This window comes from Rhincodon typus, chromosome 16 (genome assembly GCF_021869965.1).
Source record: "Rhincodon typus isolate 14 chromosome 16, sRhiTyp1.1, whole genome shotgun sequence".
NCBI lineage: Eukaryota > Metazoa > Chordata > Chondrichthyes > Orectolobiformes > Rhincodontidae > Rhincodon > Rhincodon typus.
Window position 1 is genome coordinate 16,766,418 of NC_063347.1, and position 19,235 is coordinate 16,785,652.

Below are 19,235 nucleotides of genomic sequence, written 5' to 3' on the forward strand. Positions count from 1 at the left end.
TTATGATTTAAACAAAATGATCACATGCATACACTGGTTTACATTTCAGATGTAATGACAGTAAAAATTAGTAGACTACTAACAGACTATTACTGGATATAGTGGTAGTAGTTTTTAGGAGTAGTCTAACTGTACAATGTCAAAGTACAGTGTGCAATATAAAGATTGCAGTATAGAACAGAAATGCTCTTACAACCAGATAGTAGGTGTACATCAGCACAGGTAACTAAGATACTGAAAAACAAGTGCTAACAAGAAATAAAATACGGATACAAAAAACTGCCAATATCTTAACAAGCAAACCACTTAGAGGACAAATATCGAAAACGAACTGATGCTATGAATGCTTTTGAAGTTATAGCTGTTTCGAACAACAAAATCATAATAATTACAATGGATTAATTTCCAAAGCAATAACCCAAGACAGATATTTAACTGTCAGGATGCAGTGTATTTCGAATAAATCAACATGAACAAAATATATTTGTTACATAATGTAAATTTTATACTAAAATGAATTTTTACTATTTTTTCATTCTTGCTATTGTGTGTAAAATATTGAAGTGAAATGTAATAAAAGCTATATATACCCTAATCAATCAGAGTCTTCACTGCTGTCAAAAAGGTTAAGCTGTGTTTTGTTTTGTGCTTCCTTTCCAAGTGAAAGCTTTGGTGATTTATCACAGGAGCTCTCCTGAGTTAAAGGACTAAACCACGACTGAAGATGATGTTCAGATTCCATATCATTTTGCAGATCGCTCCTTTGTAAAGAATTAGGAGACTGCCATGAAAGATTTCTCTCAGCCACTTTAGGAATCTCTTTCCCCCAATTCTGCTGTTGTGGAAAATTGCCCCTTTTTACTTGTCCCCGCCAGTTCTGATCTCCCACATAGAGTCCTTCAAGAGAGTGCCTTCGCCTTTCATTCATAGTTGTTTTTCTGTGGGTACCTGCCTTAATCTTCTGCTTATCCAAAGCAGCTTGTTTAATGAAAACATTAAGGTTCTTTGATTTATTTGATGCTTTGGCAATGTTTTCCTTTTTCTTACTGCGTGCATTATAGGTGGTTCCCTTTTTAGTGCATCGTCCAGTTGCCATCTTCCTGCCTGTCATTGCGCTGTAACCTCTCCTTGTATTGTTCTTCATAGTTGTGTTCTGCCACATTTTCTGACCAAAGTTATATTTTACATTTGGATTGAAGGATACAGGAGCCCATCCGTTTTCACTGTCATTGTGATCTATTTTCTGAATAATGCACTGCTTAGGAGCATTGGAAGTATAGACTGTTTTGCTCTTTGAGCCACTCTGGTATTCAGCCAATTTGACATCAGCATGGGAAGATACTTGAAAAGGTAATTCATTCGGCAAAACCTCCCTGTGCACAATGTGAGGAAATGGACACTCAGATGTGTGATTGGAGTTTGTTGCAGCAGAAAATGAAGAAGTGTCTTCAGCCTTGCCTCCACAACATGAAGACATGGCATTATGTTCATGAATGGAAGTACGTAGCCCCGACCTGGCATCCGCTGGTAAAGTTTTTTGGTGAACATTCAGATGAATACTGCTATCATCATTAGGTAATATTTCAGAACATACTGCTTTAGTATCAAAGCATTGGTGGCTGTCCACAACATCTGGTTGAGGTTGGATTGATGTTCTGCAAAGTCTTGTACTTTCATAATAAGCCTTGTCCTTAGTAACTACGCACAGTTCTTCATTTGAACTAGGTGTTGTTTGTGTTGTATTATTTTGCACCTGGATGTTTAGGTTTGAATTAAAAGTGAGTTTATGAAGTTCAGACAGGATTTCTTTAACCTGAAAGTTATCTTTAAACCAAAACAGCTGTTCAGACATTTTCTGATGTTGTTCATATTGTGAATTTTTAATCCCATCTAGGCATTCCTGCATTGTTTGTAGTTGAGTTCTAAGATTACTCACTTCCTTCTCCTTCTGAAAGATAAAAAGTCAAGGTGTTCATGAACCTATGCTCTTCACAGTTCTATAATCTAAATACAGTCAATATCTCCTGATGGTGACATTTTCAGAACAATTTATAAAACTCTACTATGACTGTCTGTGACCACTATAACTCAAAAGGGAAATGTATAATTCCTAGCTTCCTGTTTGATTCAACTAATGCTGGGTATTATCTTTGCAAAATGGCAAACAGAATGTTAAAACGATTGAGGACAGACACTGACTGTACTGTGTACAATAAGGAAAAACAAGTAGCCAAGGTATCATTTGCAATGGCTTATTTTCTTTCTCTCACCACATTACCTTTGGTGTCCCACAAGGAGCTTTTCTTGCCCTTTAATTTTCATTCACATACTTCCCCTCAGCAATATCATTCATAAACATAATGTTAGTTTTTGCACGTATGCTGACACCCAACTCTCGATGTTTTCAAGTCCTGCTCACCCATGACTCCTGCTTGCGGAACTAAACTGAGTTATTAGATAAGCTGGAATCATTTTTCATATTTTAATTCATGTTTTCAAATCTCTCATGGCCTCATCCCTTCCAGTCTTGAATCTCCTCCAGACCAACAACTCACCAAAGATATCACTGTTCATCTAATTCTGGATTATTGAGCATTTCCAATTTGAATTGCTCCACCACTGGAGGCTATGCCATTAATTACCTAGGCCAAAGTGCAAGAATTCTCTCCCAAAACTTATCTGCCTCTCATTCCTCCATTAAGATGCTCCTAAACATATATCTCCATATGTATCCGGCAGCAAGTAAGCTGAGACAGGAGTGCAGTTAGCCAAATTTACACAGATTGATACAAAGTCACAGGAAAGATGTGGAAGCATTGGAAAAGGTGCAGAGGAGATTTCCCAGGATGTTGCCTGGAATGGAGGGAAGGTCTTACAAGGAAAGGTTGAGACAGCTAGGGCTTTTCTCTTTAGAGTGACGAAGGATGAGAGGTGACTTGATAGAGGTGTACAAAATGATCAGAGGTATAGATAGAGTGGACAGCCAGAGACTTTTTCCTAGGGTGGAGGTAGCTATTACGAGGGGGCATAGTTTTAAAAAGTGAGTGGAGGTAGATATAGGGGAGACGTCAGAGGTAGGTTCTTTACTCGGAGTGGTAGGGGCGTGGAATGCATTGCCGGAGAGGGTAGTGGAGTTGGCCTCATTATGGGCATTTAAGCAGCTATTAGATAGGCATATGGATGATAGTATAAGGTAGGAGTGGAGGTTAGATAGACCTGAGGTTTAGGGTAAAAGTTCGGCACAACATCGTGGGCGAAAGGGCCCATACTGCACTGTACTATTCCAGGTTCTAGATGGATAAAGATAGATAGTTTTGGTAATGTTATAAAGCAGAGGTCAACACCCCCTCCCCGCTCTGATAACTAAAACTGAAACACCCAGAGTGGCTCGCCTCGCCCTATAATCTATTAAAAGAAGTGAGAAAAGTGGTATAACCTGCCTCTCACTCCCAATCTGTTACAAAGGAGTGGTTAAATGAAACAAACTCTTGACACTCACTCTATAATCAACAATTAACAATTTATTTAGCTAACTCTAACAGTGAACAAATTAACTGAACTATTAACAAACTGAACAATTCCCCTTCTAACTACTAACTATTCCCGAATAAACCACGATTATAATGGTATGCTATTCTAATAAATACAAAAATAAAAATACAAATAAAACCAAAATGAAAATAATTAGAACTTAGTCCCTCAATTATAGCCAGGTTACATCTTCTGGAATGTTCTGTGCCTACTCCATTGGTCTTCTGTCACGAATGTTCTGTCTGTGAATTCTTCTGTCTGGAATATTAGCTAAGAGTGCCGCGATACCTTTATTAATGAGATGACGCTTTCTCTAAGAGCTGAGAGCGCTGATCTGCTATCAGATGGCATTTGATTCTCTCCCGATTTTCCAAATGGCCTCATCTTCTTTCCCCTTGATGACATATCAATTTCTTACAACAGAATTGGTCTTATTTTGTCAAAACTATCGGATTTACATTTATTTAGTTTTTGGTATCTAAGGGCTGGGTTTAAATTAATTGGTTAAATTCAAATTTGTTGTCTTGATAAAAATGCTGCTTTGCCTGCCTTTTGATACAAATGTTGCAGTTCAGACGCTCAGTGGACCTGCAAACCCACAAGCTGCCCACAGACCCATTTTCCCCTCTCCAAGCCTAGAAAAGGTGCATCATCTTTTAAAGGGACCATACACCGCCTTCCTCCCGCCACTACCATTTTACAAATGTCAATATTTGAAAAACATCAAATTTTAATGTCCTGCCTTCCAATCCGCAAATACGCTAGCCAACTTCACAACAGTAATGATACAGATGTGCTTAGAATGTCATCTTAGTGTCAACTACGATTTTAAGGCTGCAAAAGGTTTGTTTCAGCTTCAGATGGTTGTCAGAGAATGTAGTGGCACAGGTAACTAGGAAACAGAGTCTGTAGTAGAAGCTGAAGAAAGTGGCGTGACTTCCTACAATTTAATTGGAAGAAATTTCTGTTCATCTAGCATTGAATGCCAGACAAGCAGTGTGACAATTTAGTATTGTTAGCAGAAAACGAAGAACAGTATAGCACAGGAACAGACCTTCAGTCCACCAGGACACCCATCTAAAGTAAAAACTTTTTGCCTCTATGAGGGCCATATCCTTCTATTCTATGTCTATTGATATATCCTCAAAATGCCTCTTAAATGTTGATATTGTATCTGCCTCCACCACCTCCTCCTTCTAGGCACCTGCCACCCTCCATATAAAAAAAAACTTGCTTCTCATATCTCCTTTAAACTTACCCCCTTTTACCTTAACCCACGGCCCCTAGTAGTTGATATTTCTGCCCTGGGAAAAAGACACCCTGTATAGGAAGGATATTGTGAAACTTGAAAGGGCTCAGAAAAGATTCACAAGGATATTGCCAGGGTTATACGGTTTGAGCTTCAGGGAGAGGCTGAATAGGGTGGGCTATTTTCCCTGGAGCGTCAAAGTGACCTTATAGAGGTTTAGAAAATCATGAGCGGCATGGATAGAGTGAATAATCAAGGTCTTTTCCCTGGGGTGGGGGAGTCCAAACCTAGGTGGCATAGGTTTAAGGTGAGAGGGGAAAGGTTTAAAAGAGATATAAGTGGCAACTTTTTTCACACAGAGGGTGACGGTGTACGGATTGAGCTGCCAGAGGAAGTGGTGGAGGCTAGTACAATTAGAACACTTAAAAGGTATCTGGATGGGTATATGAATAGGAAGGGTTTAGAGGGATATGAGCCAAATGCTGGCAAATGGACAATTAATTTAGGATATCTGGTTGGCGTGGACAAGTCGGACCGAAGGGTCTGTTTCCATTCTGTATAGCTCTGTGACTCCAACTATCCATGCCTCACAATTTTGGAAACTTCTGTCAGGCTGACCCTCATCCTTCAACATTCAAGTGAAAACAAACCAAGTTTGTCCAATCTCTCCTCATAGCTAATATCCTCCAAACCAGGTAACATCCTGGTAAACTGTTTCTGTACCCTCTCCAAAGCCTCCACATCCTTCTTGTAGTGTGGTGACCAGAACTGCACACAATAATCCAAATGTGGCCTAACTAGACTTCTATACAGCTGCACGATAACTTGCCAATTTTTATACTCTGTGCCCTGACCACGAAAGCAAGCATGCTATATGCCTTCTTTACCACTTTATCCACTTGTGTTGCCACTTTCAGGGAACCTGTATGCCTAGAACACTCTCGATGTTGAGCTACTAAGAATTCTGCCACTTACTGCGTGCTTCTATCCTACATTAGGTCTTTCAAAATGTATCACATGGCATTTGTCCAGATTAAACTCCATCTGTAATTTCTCCACTCGAGTCTCTAGCCTATCTATATTGCTGTACCCTCTGGCAATCCTCCTCACTATACACAGCTCCCCCAATCTTCGTGTTGCCCACAAACTTAGTAAGCAGGCTACCTACAATTTCCTCCAAATCATTTATATATGTATATAAAATACAAACAATAGGTGTCCCAGCAATGCTCCCTGTGGACTACCACTGGTCACAGACTTCTAGCTAGAAAAACACCCTCCCACCACTACTCTGTCTTCTACGAATAATCCAGCTCTGCATCCATCTTAAGAGATCTCTGCAGATCCCACGTGACTACACCTTTTGTATAGCATGTCATGACGGACTTTGCCAAAGGCTTTGCTAAAGTCCACATAGGCGACATCTATTGCATTGTCCTCAATCATCTTTTTCACTTCCTCAAGAAGCTCAATCAAGTTTGATAGCTATCACCTTCTCTGCACAAAACCATGCTGCCTATCACTAATAAATTCATATTTTTTCAAATGTGAAAATCCCTCAGAATATTCTTCAATTTCTTAGGGGTGGCACAGTGGCTCAGTGGTTAGAACTGCTATACTGACATGCTCCAGAAAATCAATATGATCCTCCTAGGACTCATCATCCACCATGTCCTTCTCTTTTGTGAATTCCAATGCAAAACATTCATTAAGGACCTCACCCACTTCCTCCATCTCCATGCATAAATTCCCTCATTTATCTTGAGTGGACCTATCCTTTCCCTAGCTACCCTCTTGCTCCTTGCATATGAATAAAAAGCCTTGGGATTTTCCTTAATCCCATTTGCCAAAATATTTCATGGCTTTTTAGTTCTCCTAATTCTTTGTTTGAGTTCTTTCCTGCCATCTTTGTATTCTTCGAGTGGCTGTCTTCAGTTTCCTAAAACCTTATGTATATCACTTCTTTCTTTTTGATTGAGCTCTCAATTTCCCTTCTCATCCAAGGTTTCTGAATCTTGTCATCCTTATCCTTCATTTTCAGAGGGACAAGCTGGTCCTGAACTCTAATCAACTAGCCTTTAAAAAATTCTTGCACGCCAAATGTGGATTTACCCTCAAACAGCAGTCCCCAGTCTACATTCCCCAGTTCCTGTCTAATATTGTAGTAGTTAGCTTTCCTCTTTCACCCAAGAGTGCTCTTATCCTTATCCATATCCATAAGTAATTTAAACTTACAGAATTATGGTCTCTGTTCCTGAAATACTTCCCCACTGAAGCTTCAATCACCTGGCTGGATTCATTCCCCAATACCAGGTCTAGTATGGCCCCTTCCCTTGTTGGACTATTTATATACTGTTTCAAAAAAAAACAAAAACATCCTGGGCACACCTAACAAATTCTCTCTCATCCAAGCCCCTGGCACTAAGCGAGTCCCAGTCAAATTACCCACCACACAACCTTGCTGTTTTTACATTTTTCCATAATCTGTCTACATATCTATTCTTCTATCACCCACTGGCTTTGGGAGGCCTGTAAGACAATCCCTTCAAAGTGACTGCTTCCCTCCTATGACCAAGCTGTACCCATATGGCCTCGCTGGATGAGCCCTCCAAGGTGTCCTCCCCCAGTACAACTGTGAGATTCTCCCTCATCAGTAATGCAATTCCCCCACCTCTTTTACATTCTTCTCTATCACACCTGAGACATCTAAATCCTGGAATGTCAAGCTGCCAGTCTTGTCCCTCTCTCAACCAAGTTTCTGTAATAGCTACAACATTATAGTTACATGTATTAATCCTAGGTCTAAGTTCATCAGCCTTATCTGTCATACTCCTCGGATTAAAACAATTGACTTCAGAACACCAGTCTCAATGTGTTCAGAAACCTCCCTCTGCCTGTTTTTCGTCTTAGTCTTACTGGCCTTAGTCTCAGGCTCTTTCTTGGCCATTTTACTTGCCGACTTTTTGCTCTGGCTCACAGCCCCCTGCCAAACTAGTTTTAATCCTCCCAAGCGGCACTAGCAAACCTCCCTGCCAGGATACTGGCGCCCCCTCAAGTTTAGGTGTACGCATCCTTCTTGTACAGGTCCCAGTTGTCCCACTGATCCACATACCTGAAGCCATCCGTCCTACACCAGCTCTCTGCTCTGCTTGTGTTATGTCTCTATCAAGCCACAGATTGTCACCTTTGGTGACTAATGGGCTGAAATCAAGGTTCAATTATTCTTCTACTCTTACAAATTTTCTGGGGCTCAACAATAAAATCCTCCCATGAAACTCGCCAAAATTGAGACATAGTTGCTTTTCCAGTAAAATTCAGCAGTGTCTTTGCAGCTAAAGCTGCTGGCACATGCTGATGGTGTGACATTGACATAACACAATGCCGTACAGCAACATGTCCATCCCTTAACTGGTCAGCGCTGGCAAACACAACAAGATGGCTGACTTTCTATCTTTACTAAAAATTAAGGAAAAGACAGAGCTACTTTGAGCCTATAAATTCTGAATGAAGTGGCAATGTGCAAAAATGCAAGGCAGAGATGCTGTGAGCAACGAATTAAGAACAAAGTCAGTGAGTACTTAGAAAATGAGTATAAGCCCTGAGATGTATCTGTTGCGATACATGAGATGGGTGCCTGTTCCTGAATGGAAAACAGCCTGGCAGAAGCATTTCAATGTAAGGTGTTAGTGAGTTCCAAAGTGCAGTAAAGAAGTGCTGGACTCCATTATTACTGGGAAAAAAAGACAAAAACCTGCAGCTGCTGGAATTCAGAAATACAAACAGAATTAGGTAGAAAAACATCAGCATCTGTGGAGACAAAGCAGATTTGACATTTTGGGTCCGGTGACCCTTCTTCAGAACTGATCCACAGATGCTGCCAAAACTGCTGAGTTTTTTCAGCAATTTCTGTGTGCATTTCTATTATAAGTGAGTTTGAGATAAGTTATAATGATGTGCTGAGACTCCAGCGATGGAGGAGGCAGGTGGTTGCTGCCTATATAGTGTACCCAGTGATGTTGGAGAATGGTGACCAAGATGAAGGCTTGGAGAAGATGCAGGAGAGCTGCAGCTGCCAGGTAGCCAGCCTGGAACTTACAGGTTTGGAGTTGGTGCCATCTAGCCTTCTCTGTGCTGACTGGAAAAACAGCAACCTGTACATAAATGAGGTGAGCCAATAATGAAATATTAATGCATCCATATAGATTCCTCAACACTCACTGGCAAATTAAAGTTGACTGGTCTTTAAATGCTGGGATTATCCTTACAACCTTCTTGAACGTGGCAATAACATTTTCAATTCTCCAGTCTTTTGGCACCTCCCCCCAGTCCAGCAAAGACTTAAGCATTATGGCCAGTGTCCTCAATTTCTACCCATCACTTCCTTGAAAGTCCTTTGGGGTCCTAGTGCCTTGTCAACGTTTTTTATAAAAACTAATAGTCATACATCGTACACTTTCCACTGTGTTAAAAAGTCATTTTACTGCAGAGCAATAAAAGTATCAACAGCAGAAAGTGCACTTCAATTTTGTGTAAATAAACATTATGCAATTGACAGCAGAGGGTCGGAGGTGTTACAACAAATTAATGTATTTCAGAGCTTCTACCCAAACCTTACCAGGTATTTTGAATGAGAGCTCTAAAATCCATTATCTAAAGCATCTGCTGAAATTCGCAAACTTAAAATACAAAGCTGTCAAAAACTGGTTAGAACAATAGGCAAACAGTGCCTTAAGTACAATTTAAACAGTGTAAGTATAAACATTTTCAAATTATTTGAATCATTATTTGTTTTTTATATAAACAAAATTATAGCACAAATTAGTTTCTTCAGTTAATTTTTAGTAATTGCATGTTTGTCACAATAAGCATGGCTAGATTCATCTTTTGACAGAAGAAATAAATCTTACTGCTCTCCAAATCTCAAAGGACAACATTAAAGGCAAGGCTCAAATGCAAACAAAATATTTCACATGAATGAAAAGACAACAGTTCAATTTCGGATTGACTTCTAATGACTGCTGAAAGAAAAACTAATATATATTAGCGATCAAAATAAACATAATTTATTTCAATCCACAGCCTATTACTTTGCCTTATGAACAGATGATTAACTTACAGATGCAAGTCTCTTGTCCATTTCCAGAATTTGCTCAGTACTACTTCGAGCTTCCAAGGCACTCACAATTGATTCATAGTGAGTGTTTATGTTCTCCTGCACTGAACAAAGGGTAATGTGGGATAGGCAGTGAGAGGAAATAACAACATGTGAAATGTAGACAATCTAAAACTTATGAAAACACCATTATTCTTTATATGGGTGTCAGAATTTGGAAATTCATGCTGGGCTACTGAAGGTGGGGTGTCAAAAATGATTACCTCTGGGTTGCTAAGGGTGTGAAACTCTATTGGGTTAATGAAATTCAAGTAAAATTTCAAGCATGCCAAAATAAATTTGTCTAAATAATATTATCGTCCTGTGTGTAATTGGCAGCTGCATAAAAGTGTTACAGGAACTTTGGGTTTAGAAGAAAAACTCCTGAAATTTACCGATCAATTTACATATGGCCACTTATAGCTTGACCTTCCTGGTTTTCAATTTGTTTTATCATTATTTTTGTGATTCTAAGAAATGTTTGTCCAGTATATATTAAATACTATATGAAGTTCATTAACTATCTTGACTTGTTTAACTTGTACAAGAAATAATTGGGACTTTGGCAACTGTACAGTGCTCCACCTAGTGGTCATGTAACCATATGTAAAGCTCACCTACAATTTTCTAAAATACTCATTCACAAAAATGTCCAAATAGTTGGTAATTTACTTTTGTGAAAACATAATTCAGTTTTCATAAGGAATTATTGTGTTGGGCTTATTTGAAGTTAACATTTAGATGTCAGTAGCACAAAGAAATGAGCTTAGAACAAGCTGGAATCTAACAGCAAAATTCAGTATAACAAAAGCCAATTAGTTACAGCCCTCTCTAATCCCATTATAGAGATATGGAGTTCATTTTTTAAAATTATTGCATAACTTGTTTATATACTTTAATCCTAAATAGGAAACAATTTTTCCATTTCAGAAGAAATGCGTACAGTTGTGAATTAACCAGCCATCATACACTCTGATTATTTTCCTTTGATAGAGCTTGACACAAAAATTCAACTCTTAATGAAAGGAGTTAGTTTCTGTGGTTGGCTTAGAAAAGTGCTGCAAACGTGGAACATATTACATGTCAGTTAGCTTTAAACATAAATCTTGTCTCATGCTTGTTTTTGCTGCAACAGAAATTACAACCAATCTGTATTCTGCTGTTATGATTATACTCGAAATGAACACTTGGACGTTAAAAAAGTTTTCTCTGCTTATTGAACGATTTTGACTTATGATTTTAGCCTCTGATTTGAGCTCAATATTGATCATTTTTAGCTGGATTGTTCTGGGTTTCACTGACACTGTACATTTGCTTGAAATGTCAATGAAATGAAATCACATAACAATGAGCAGATGATTTATTTCTGATTTTCTAAACTAAACATTACTCAAGAGAATATTAAGTGGTAGGCCATTTCACCAAATCTAGTGGTTTTAAAATACCCATCCTGGATTATTCTGTCATTAAGTGTGGTAGAATTGTACAGTTGTCTTAGTGGTGTTCACTCTTCCACAAAAAAGTTACTTGAGAGCCTTAAAAAATGGTCAACTTACTTGTTTTTGATATACTGTCCAATCCCGCTAGAACCGATCTATTGTGCAGTTCGGTCTTCTTTTCAAGATTATTAAAGCATATTTTAATCTTTAAGATAAAAAATGTCAGATGTGTAAAATACCTCTTGAATAAATGATCAAGGGGTTGCTTATGGCAGTATTAGCAGAATTCACAACAACATTTGACTTTTATCTTTTCATGCTTGTGGTGCATTTTTTTGCATAAATATTGCATAAAGGAATGCTCAGTAAATTAATTAAACATTTGTCTGCAATTGCCACCAATACAGTATTAAGTTCCAGGCAAGTGTATGACTAGGTACACGTAAGAGGCAAAAACTCAAGCAGGCTTTATTTCTGTTAAAATAATTCTATTGAGACAACAGGGGAAGAGGGTTACAACCGTATGTCCTAAAAGACCACAATGTAGAACAGTGTGCTGCATGCAACACTAGACACCCAATGAAAGAGGTGCATGCTCATTTATGGAAAAGCAACATTAACAATCGATTAAGAATAAATAATGACACCATATGAAGCAATTCAGTTTCACACACAGGAATTTTTAAATTACTTATTTCTTGAACCTGCTAGTGTGATGAATTGAAAATACTATTTTGGGGAAAGAGGGCACTTCAACCTATATTTATTTTTAAATGTCTGTGCAGAAAACACAAGTTTAAGAAAACATGGCAAAGATTAAGTCATCTTACTGTAAATTGACCGATTTACATTCCCAGTGGGGAGTTATGTTTTGGCTACCAGAATTAGGTATTTCTAGCTGTTGTTCCCCAGCCAAGCATCTGTTGGGCCCCTGAAAAAGATTTAAGTAGCTTATGGTGTCAGTGTAGCTTGCTTTTCTGTTCAGACCTTTCAAATCTACACTGAGAAGGTGCAAGATCTTGGGATTTTGCTAGAAATGGACACAGCTTAGATGTAACCGGACGGAATTAAAGCTGAAGACTGCCATATCCTGGCTCATTACCATAGCAGCATTTAGTCCATAACTACTCCAAGTGCAATTTTGATTTGCCTTTTGAATGAAGCTTTGGAATCAAGTTAATGGGGTCATAAATGCAGCATAATTGGTCTCCAATCCAGCTTTTCCTTTTACACAGTCTCAGGGGTACAATTCAAATCAACCTTGAGTTTAAAAAAAACCTTTTAATCCTTGAACAATCATTTCATATGATTGAGTAGATTTTTCTATTTGCTCTGCTCAAGGAATTGGCATTCCACAAACAAACATACCGAAGAGGAAAACAGGCTGGAAATCAAACCACATTTCTGCCTCTACTATGCTGTCCTAGGATTTTCTGGTACATCACAGAAATAAGACTTGTGGTAAGCATTGACTTAAAATAATGACGTTAGTAAGGCAAGAATAAGCTTTTATAACTTCCCACCTCATTTTGTTTTATGTAAACTAGGAGGATATGCCTGAAGAATCCTGCCAAAAGGGCCTAAGTTAAGACTCACACATACCAGAGGCTTTCAAGGACTTTTGGAGCTGCCAAAGACTGGAGGAAAAATGACAGGTGCCTTTCTTTACTCCTAGAATTACATAAATTTTAAGTACAGAAGGCCATTCCACCGAAGTCTATGCTGGTGATTATGATCCACACAAGCAACCTTCTTGTCTCCTCTCATTCTGTATCAAAATAATATTAAACTGTTCAAACTGCCACTTTTCAACGATGCAACTAACAGCACAATTATAGCTTGCACCATCATATAGTTACAGTCCTGTTTCCACCCCGATTTACTCGCACAGGGCGTAGTAAGAAAGTGGCTTGGAGTTACATGTTGCTGTCAAGTATAGCCATATTGAGCTATGTCGTATTGAATAGGCAATGAACAGATAAGCACAGAGGAAAATCAGCCTTTATTCTTTCTCCTGATGGATCCAATCCCAATATGATTGAAATAATAATAATGCTTACTATGCTTTCCACATGTTACTGACACAATTGCAGTGTATGTTAAGTGTATCACATAAGCAGTGACAAAATGCTTAGACTTTATGTATACATACCCGGTCAATGCTTTCCTGCAGCTTAGAAAGCCAGTTATTAAAGTGCTCACTGAAACGATAGGAAATTAAATACAACATTGTAATCAAACATATCAGAAAGAGCTAGAATGTATGTGCTCTAAATTTTCAGTGATAACTACCTCTCTTCTTTATCTTTCACCTTTCTTCTGCTAATCTCAAACTGCTCCAGAAGGCTTTTGGATTTCCCAGCATAAAATTGAGTCAATAAACGATTCTCTTTGCTTTCCGCAGCAAATAAGTATGGCTTAGCCTGATATTTCTCATAGATCTTCGACTCAGTCTACAAACAGCAGAAATAAATAAGGTTTAGCTTGGTGTTTCTCACGGATTTTGATCTCTCTAACAAAAATAAATGACAACCTGTTCTTTTAATTTGGAGAATCAGAATTCAAAATCTAAATCATATTAGAGATCTTGTAAAATGGGCACTTAGGAACAAGTGATGACATTTGTACTCTAAAATTCGAGTACATTAAATATGTTCAAGTTATGGATATTGGCACTTGTGAATTACATGATAAATCCTGGCTCATATCCTTATACATTTGAATATGTTCTTGCTTTGAAGTCTATTTATTTTACTTAACAATGAAATATTTACCTTCTAACATGAAAAAGCAGTTACCATTAATCTCCAAACTCTAATCCATATTCTTCATAAATTTGCGGTTTAAAAATTATATGTGTAACAGCAAATGTCTTGCTTTACAGCTGCTATTAAATTGTCATAAATTTTTGCCATTTATGTATCTAAAGAAATCTCTGAACTGCATAATCTACTTTTTAACAATGATAATAATTGTTTTTAATGAAATCCTCCACTTTACATTATCTTTTTACATAATAAACAAAAGAACTCGAGGGCAGGAGGTGGCTTGTTCATGGCCTGCTCATGGTTTTGCTTTAATGCCTTTCTGTGACTAACTGCTAAAAGATCTAAGGGAGCAACTTGAGCGTATTTTCTTTCAATTTTCATTGTTGAAAATGTTTTCAGGTTTTGCTTGGCATCTACTTACAATTATTGGCCTGTAATCAAAAAATCTCATTTTATAGGACATCAGATATAAAGCTTTTGTTCTATCAATTGAGAAAATATGGAAGCTCCAATACATTACATTGCAGATAAAAACTCACTTCAAACAAATTAACTACTATACCAGACAGATAAATTCAGGGGCATCAGGATAGTCTGTTAGTAGACTTAAAATAGTAAGAAATCATCCTACATACTCATTTAGAAATTTCTGATACAGGTTTATCCTTAAATTCCAGTGAAGTACATTATTTGACAACAGCAATAACATGTATTTCCATAACACGTTTAATATAGAAAATTGTGAAAAAAATAAGAAGAATAAAAGAACAGATGACAAAAGTTAATGGTAGTATTAGAAATAAATAAAAGCTTGGCTCAGAAGAGGATTCTTCAGAATGTGAAGGGAGAGGTGGAGAGGCAGAAGACTTTAAGGAGGTAGATGCATATGGGTGAAGGAAAGGAAAGAGCGAGGACCTGAGGATACAGAAGACAACTTGATGGTTAAAGGACATTGTAGAAATATGATGGATGAAGCTGTGTGGGGATTAGAAGATTGACAATTTTAATGACAATTCAATGCACTGGTGGTCAAATACCAAATTGTGACATTTCTTAACACAGCTCATGTGACGCACACTTAGCGAGAACTTTGTATGCTTATTCTATAATGACTATGAACTTTTGAGTTTTATTTTGTTTAAACCTCATAACAGTAAGATTCAGACACTAGCTCACAGTTCAGAGTTGTCTTACTTCAATCTGCTGAGAGTTCTGCTGGGAATTCTTCTGTGCTCTTGAAGACAAGTTAAAATCCTGTGACTGTGAATTCTCAGGACAGAATTGTGATCCGAAAAGAAACTGAGAGTCAGACAAACTGGAGTAGTCACTAGGAGCACTGTCTCGAGTAGAATGTTTTGTCATCCTGTATCAAAAGAGTTCACGATAAGTAAACATAAGAAAGGCAATCAAGATGAGTGGTAACGTGCTGTATGCGCCTGATTTTGATATCATGTGCACTTGTTGCAATGCAAATAACATTGGAACATTTTCCGAAGTCTAACTGAGACGTGGTTGTGTATATGTTGCAGTTTGACGATCAACAGTACGTTCCGAGAATGATCATAATCTGACTGTATAGGGGTTAGAATTTTTCATCAATGGTCAGCTTGCTGGGCAGGGCAATGAGGGGGTGCAGAATGGCACCTGATAAAAAGAAAGAGACTCAAAAGCCTTCTGCAGTGCTGTAGCCATTCTATAATTCTGTCATTCAGACTTACAAGAGGTATTCCTGATGATCTCTTCACATTATGGAACAAACAGCCTTTCAATTCATAGAAGGGAGTTATTCAAAAGAGCTCAAGGCAATCTGGATGTAGCCAATAACAATCTGGATTTGAAAGAAGTCTACAAGCAGTGTAAATACCTATCATCTGCAATTTTTGATTGTCCAGTACAAAAAGTAATTGCTTACTCAAACAAACCTTAAAACAACAATGAATGGCAGGCTGACTGATGTTGTTGATATTCTCTGAATTCGAGGCAAAAATGTTGAGGCTATCATGAACACGACCTCTAAAAGCATTTCAGTGCTCACTGTGGCAGTCAGATAAACAGCTTGTGGCAAGAAGCAACAAAGGTATCAAAGCTTTGTAACAAACCCCCTGCTCCCCCCAGAAAAACACAGCCTCCATATGCACTTATCTTTAGATGCGTCTCAGGCCTATGCACTGTTATGATTTCAGTCAATTCACTTCCTTTTTATCCAAAAGGGGCTGCAGATTCATTTCATCCTTCCAAGCTGTTTCTGCGGCTGCACTTCCCTCTATTACTATAACCTAAGTGAAACTGTCAAACCACCAATGTACAAATAGCATAATGCCAAACACCTTTTAAAAACTCAGAAGCTTGTGTACATTATCTAAGTAACACAAAATTTGTATTCAATGCAAAGAAAATTGCTCCAGAACCTTTTGCGAGCCGAATGAGAGTTTCTGTGAAAATATTCCATTCCTGATCTGTACTGCCTGTAGTATTTCCACAGAATGTACAGTAAAAAATAAGCCATTTGGACCACAAGGTCCAACCCTAACCCTATCGCTGGCATTTCTAATTCAGGAAAGTATCCTTCCACTTCTCTTTATCCAATCCTAACATTATAAGTTGTTATTCCTTTCTCAATCATGTCTAATCTAGTTTTCCATTAATATCTGTGTATGGTTCAAGGTAATAGTGGACACACTATATGACATCAATGAAAGCTATTCTGCCATGTAGTGGTGGTGAGGAAGAATTAAGTTTGATAACATTTTCTGATGAATGTTTACATAGAAAACAAGAGCATGAGAAGGCCCATTCAGTCCTTTGGGCCTGCTTCACCATTCATTATGCTCATGGTCGATTATCCAATGCAACAGCCTGTTCCTACTTTCCCCCAATATCCTTTCACCCCTTTAGTCCCAAGTGCTTTTGTCAACTCCTTCTTGAAATCAATGTTTTGGCCTTGACTGCTTTTTGTGGTAGTGAATTCCTCAGGCTCACCATTCTCTGGGTGAAGATATTTCTCCTCATCGCTGTACTAATTGTGTTTTTTTTAAAAAAGGATAAATAACTTGATCTGTAGTGAATAGTTGTTTTTGGATTGTAGGAAGACATTATGATTCCAGCTAATGATAATACCGGACAAGTCAGAGCTTCAAATTGGTTTAATAAGTCCTAGTTTTTTTTTATAGTTTTGCAGTTTGGTTACTGGGTTGGCCTGATAATGAATATATTCACACGAGGTTGCCTATGTTCTTTTAACAAAAGAACACAGCTTTATTACTCATAAAAAGCTATACATTGATAAAACAATTTTAAAATATCTTAAAATAAACAGCAATAAGACTCAACCTCTTCCTAGCAACATCCTGGGTTGCCATTGCTTTCCCAGTGAAGGACCAGTCCTTTCTTAAACTCTTTAATGTCATACTTAGCTGACAAGGTTGCAATCATTTCCTTTTAGCCTTTCTGCACATTCATTGGTATGATTCTTTATGTTACTATCTCTACTAGAGACACAAATATATAGATTAACTGACTATTTCCACTGAATCTTAAGAAAAACTGAGTCTTTTACAGTCCCTTTCCTTGGACTGATTTCCACTTGTAAACTTTTAACAATTACCTCCTGGAAATGATGTTTGAACTAACTCTGGCCTCTTAAGAGAAAAAAAATCACTTCCACAGAACTGATAACTACAATCTATATCACAAAAGTATAGAGTGGCATTTCTCAGGGGTTGGAATTAGGATCACTGCTTTTCTAGATCTGAGCTAATGACCTAACTTTGGGAGCACAGTTTCAAAATCTGAAGATGATACAAAGCTTAGAAATATTTATGAACTGTGAGAAGGATAGTGATAAACTTTAAGAGGCTTAGACAGACTGATGGAATGGCAGGTGAAATGTACATGCAGAGAGATGTGAAGGGTTTCATTTTGATAAGAATGAAGGGAGGAAATATGAAATAAAGAGTATAATTCTAACAGGGGTTTAAAGTGTTGATAAAGATCTGTAGCTCGGGTTGTGGTTGAGGCTGTTGACTTGCTCACTGAGCTGGCTTGTTTGCATTCAGACGTTTTGTCACGATGCTAGGTGACATCATCAGTGGAGCCTCCAATGAAGCGACGTTATTCTACTCCGCTTGGAATTTATACTGTCTGGTCTGTTATGGAGAGTAGTGTCATTTCCAGTTTAGATCTGTATGGGTTTGTATATGGGGTCCAATTCTACATGTTTGTTGACAGCATTATGGGTGGAAAACCATGCCTCTAGGAATTCCCGTGCATGTCTATTTTTGGCTTGGGCTACTATGGTTAACTTGTCCCAGTTAAACTGATGGCCTTCATTGTCTGAAAGTACCGATATTAAGGAGAGTTCATCGTGCCGTTTTGCCGTGAGTTGATGTTCGTGTATTCCGATGGCTAGTTTCCTTCCTGTCTGGCTGATGTAATATTTGTGGCAGTCGTTGCATGGTATTTTGTAAACCACGTTGGTTCTGTATGTTGTGCGAATTAGGTCTTTAATCTTTGTAAGTGTTTTTCCTACAGTGGCTGTGGGCTTGTGGGCCACCATGATTCCTAGTGGTCTTAAGAGTCGTGTTGATAGTTTTGATATGTTCTTGATGTAGGGCAGCGTGGCCAGTGTATCTGGGCGTACTGTGTCCTCCTGTTGTTGTCTGTTTAGTAGGCATCTGCGGATGAAGTTGCAGGGATATCTGTTTATAGCAAGGATTTTGTATGGGTGGTCTTCCTCTTTCCTGCATACTTCCAGGGTGTTGCAGTGTGTCCTGGCCCGTTTAAATAGCGTCCAAATGCAGCTTTGTTTCTGGACATTGGTTAGGCAGCATGGTGGCTCAGCGGTTAGCACTGCTGCCTCACAGCACCAGGGACCTGGGTTCAATTCCAATCTCGGGTAACCGTCTGTTTGGAGTTTGCACATTCTCCCCGTGTCTGCGTCAGTTTCAACTGGGTGCTCCGGTTTCCTCCCACAGTCCAAAGACGTGCAGGCTAGGTGGATTAGCCATGCTAAATTGCCCATTGTGTTCGGGGATGTGTAGGTCAAGTGCATTAGCCACAGGAAATGTAAGGTTACAGGGTCAGGGTAAGGGGATGGG

The 19,235-nt window shown here is 38.4% G+C and overlaps 1 protein-coding gene across 1 annotated transcript in view; it reads right to left on the minus strand.

The window, feature by feature from the left end:
- Window positions 1–455: 455 nt before the first annotated feature.
- LOC125485173 (interactor of HORMAD1 protein 1) overlaps window positions 456–19,235 on the minus strand; it is a 28,571-nt gene continuing 9,791 nt past the window's right edge. Inside the window, exons 3-8 of the mRNA XM_048606770.1 lie at window positions 15,334–15,502; window positions 13,664–13,824; window positions 13,524–13,572; window positions 11,489–11,576; window positions 9,897–9,997; window positions 456–1,948 (exon numbers count right to left, since the gene is read on the minus strand). Coding sequence (XP_048462727.1) covers window positions 596–1,948; window positions 9,897–9,997; window positions 11,489–11,576; window positions 13,524–13,572; window positions 13,664–13,824; window positions 15,334–15,502 — 1,921 coding nt within the window. The 3' untranslated portion in view covers window positions 456–595. The remainder of the gene's footprint in view (window positions 1,949–9,896; window positions 9,998–11,488; window positions 11,577–13,523; window positions 13,573–13,663; window positions 13,825–15,333; window positions 15,503–19,235) is intronic.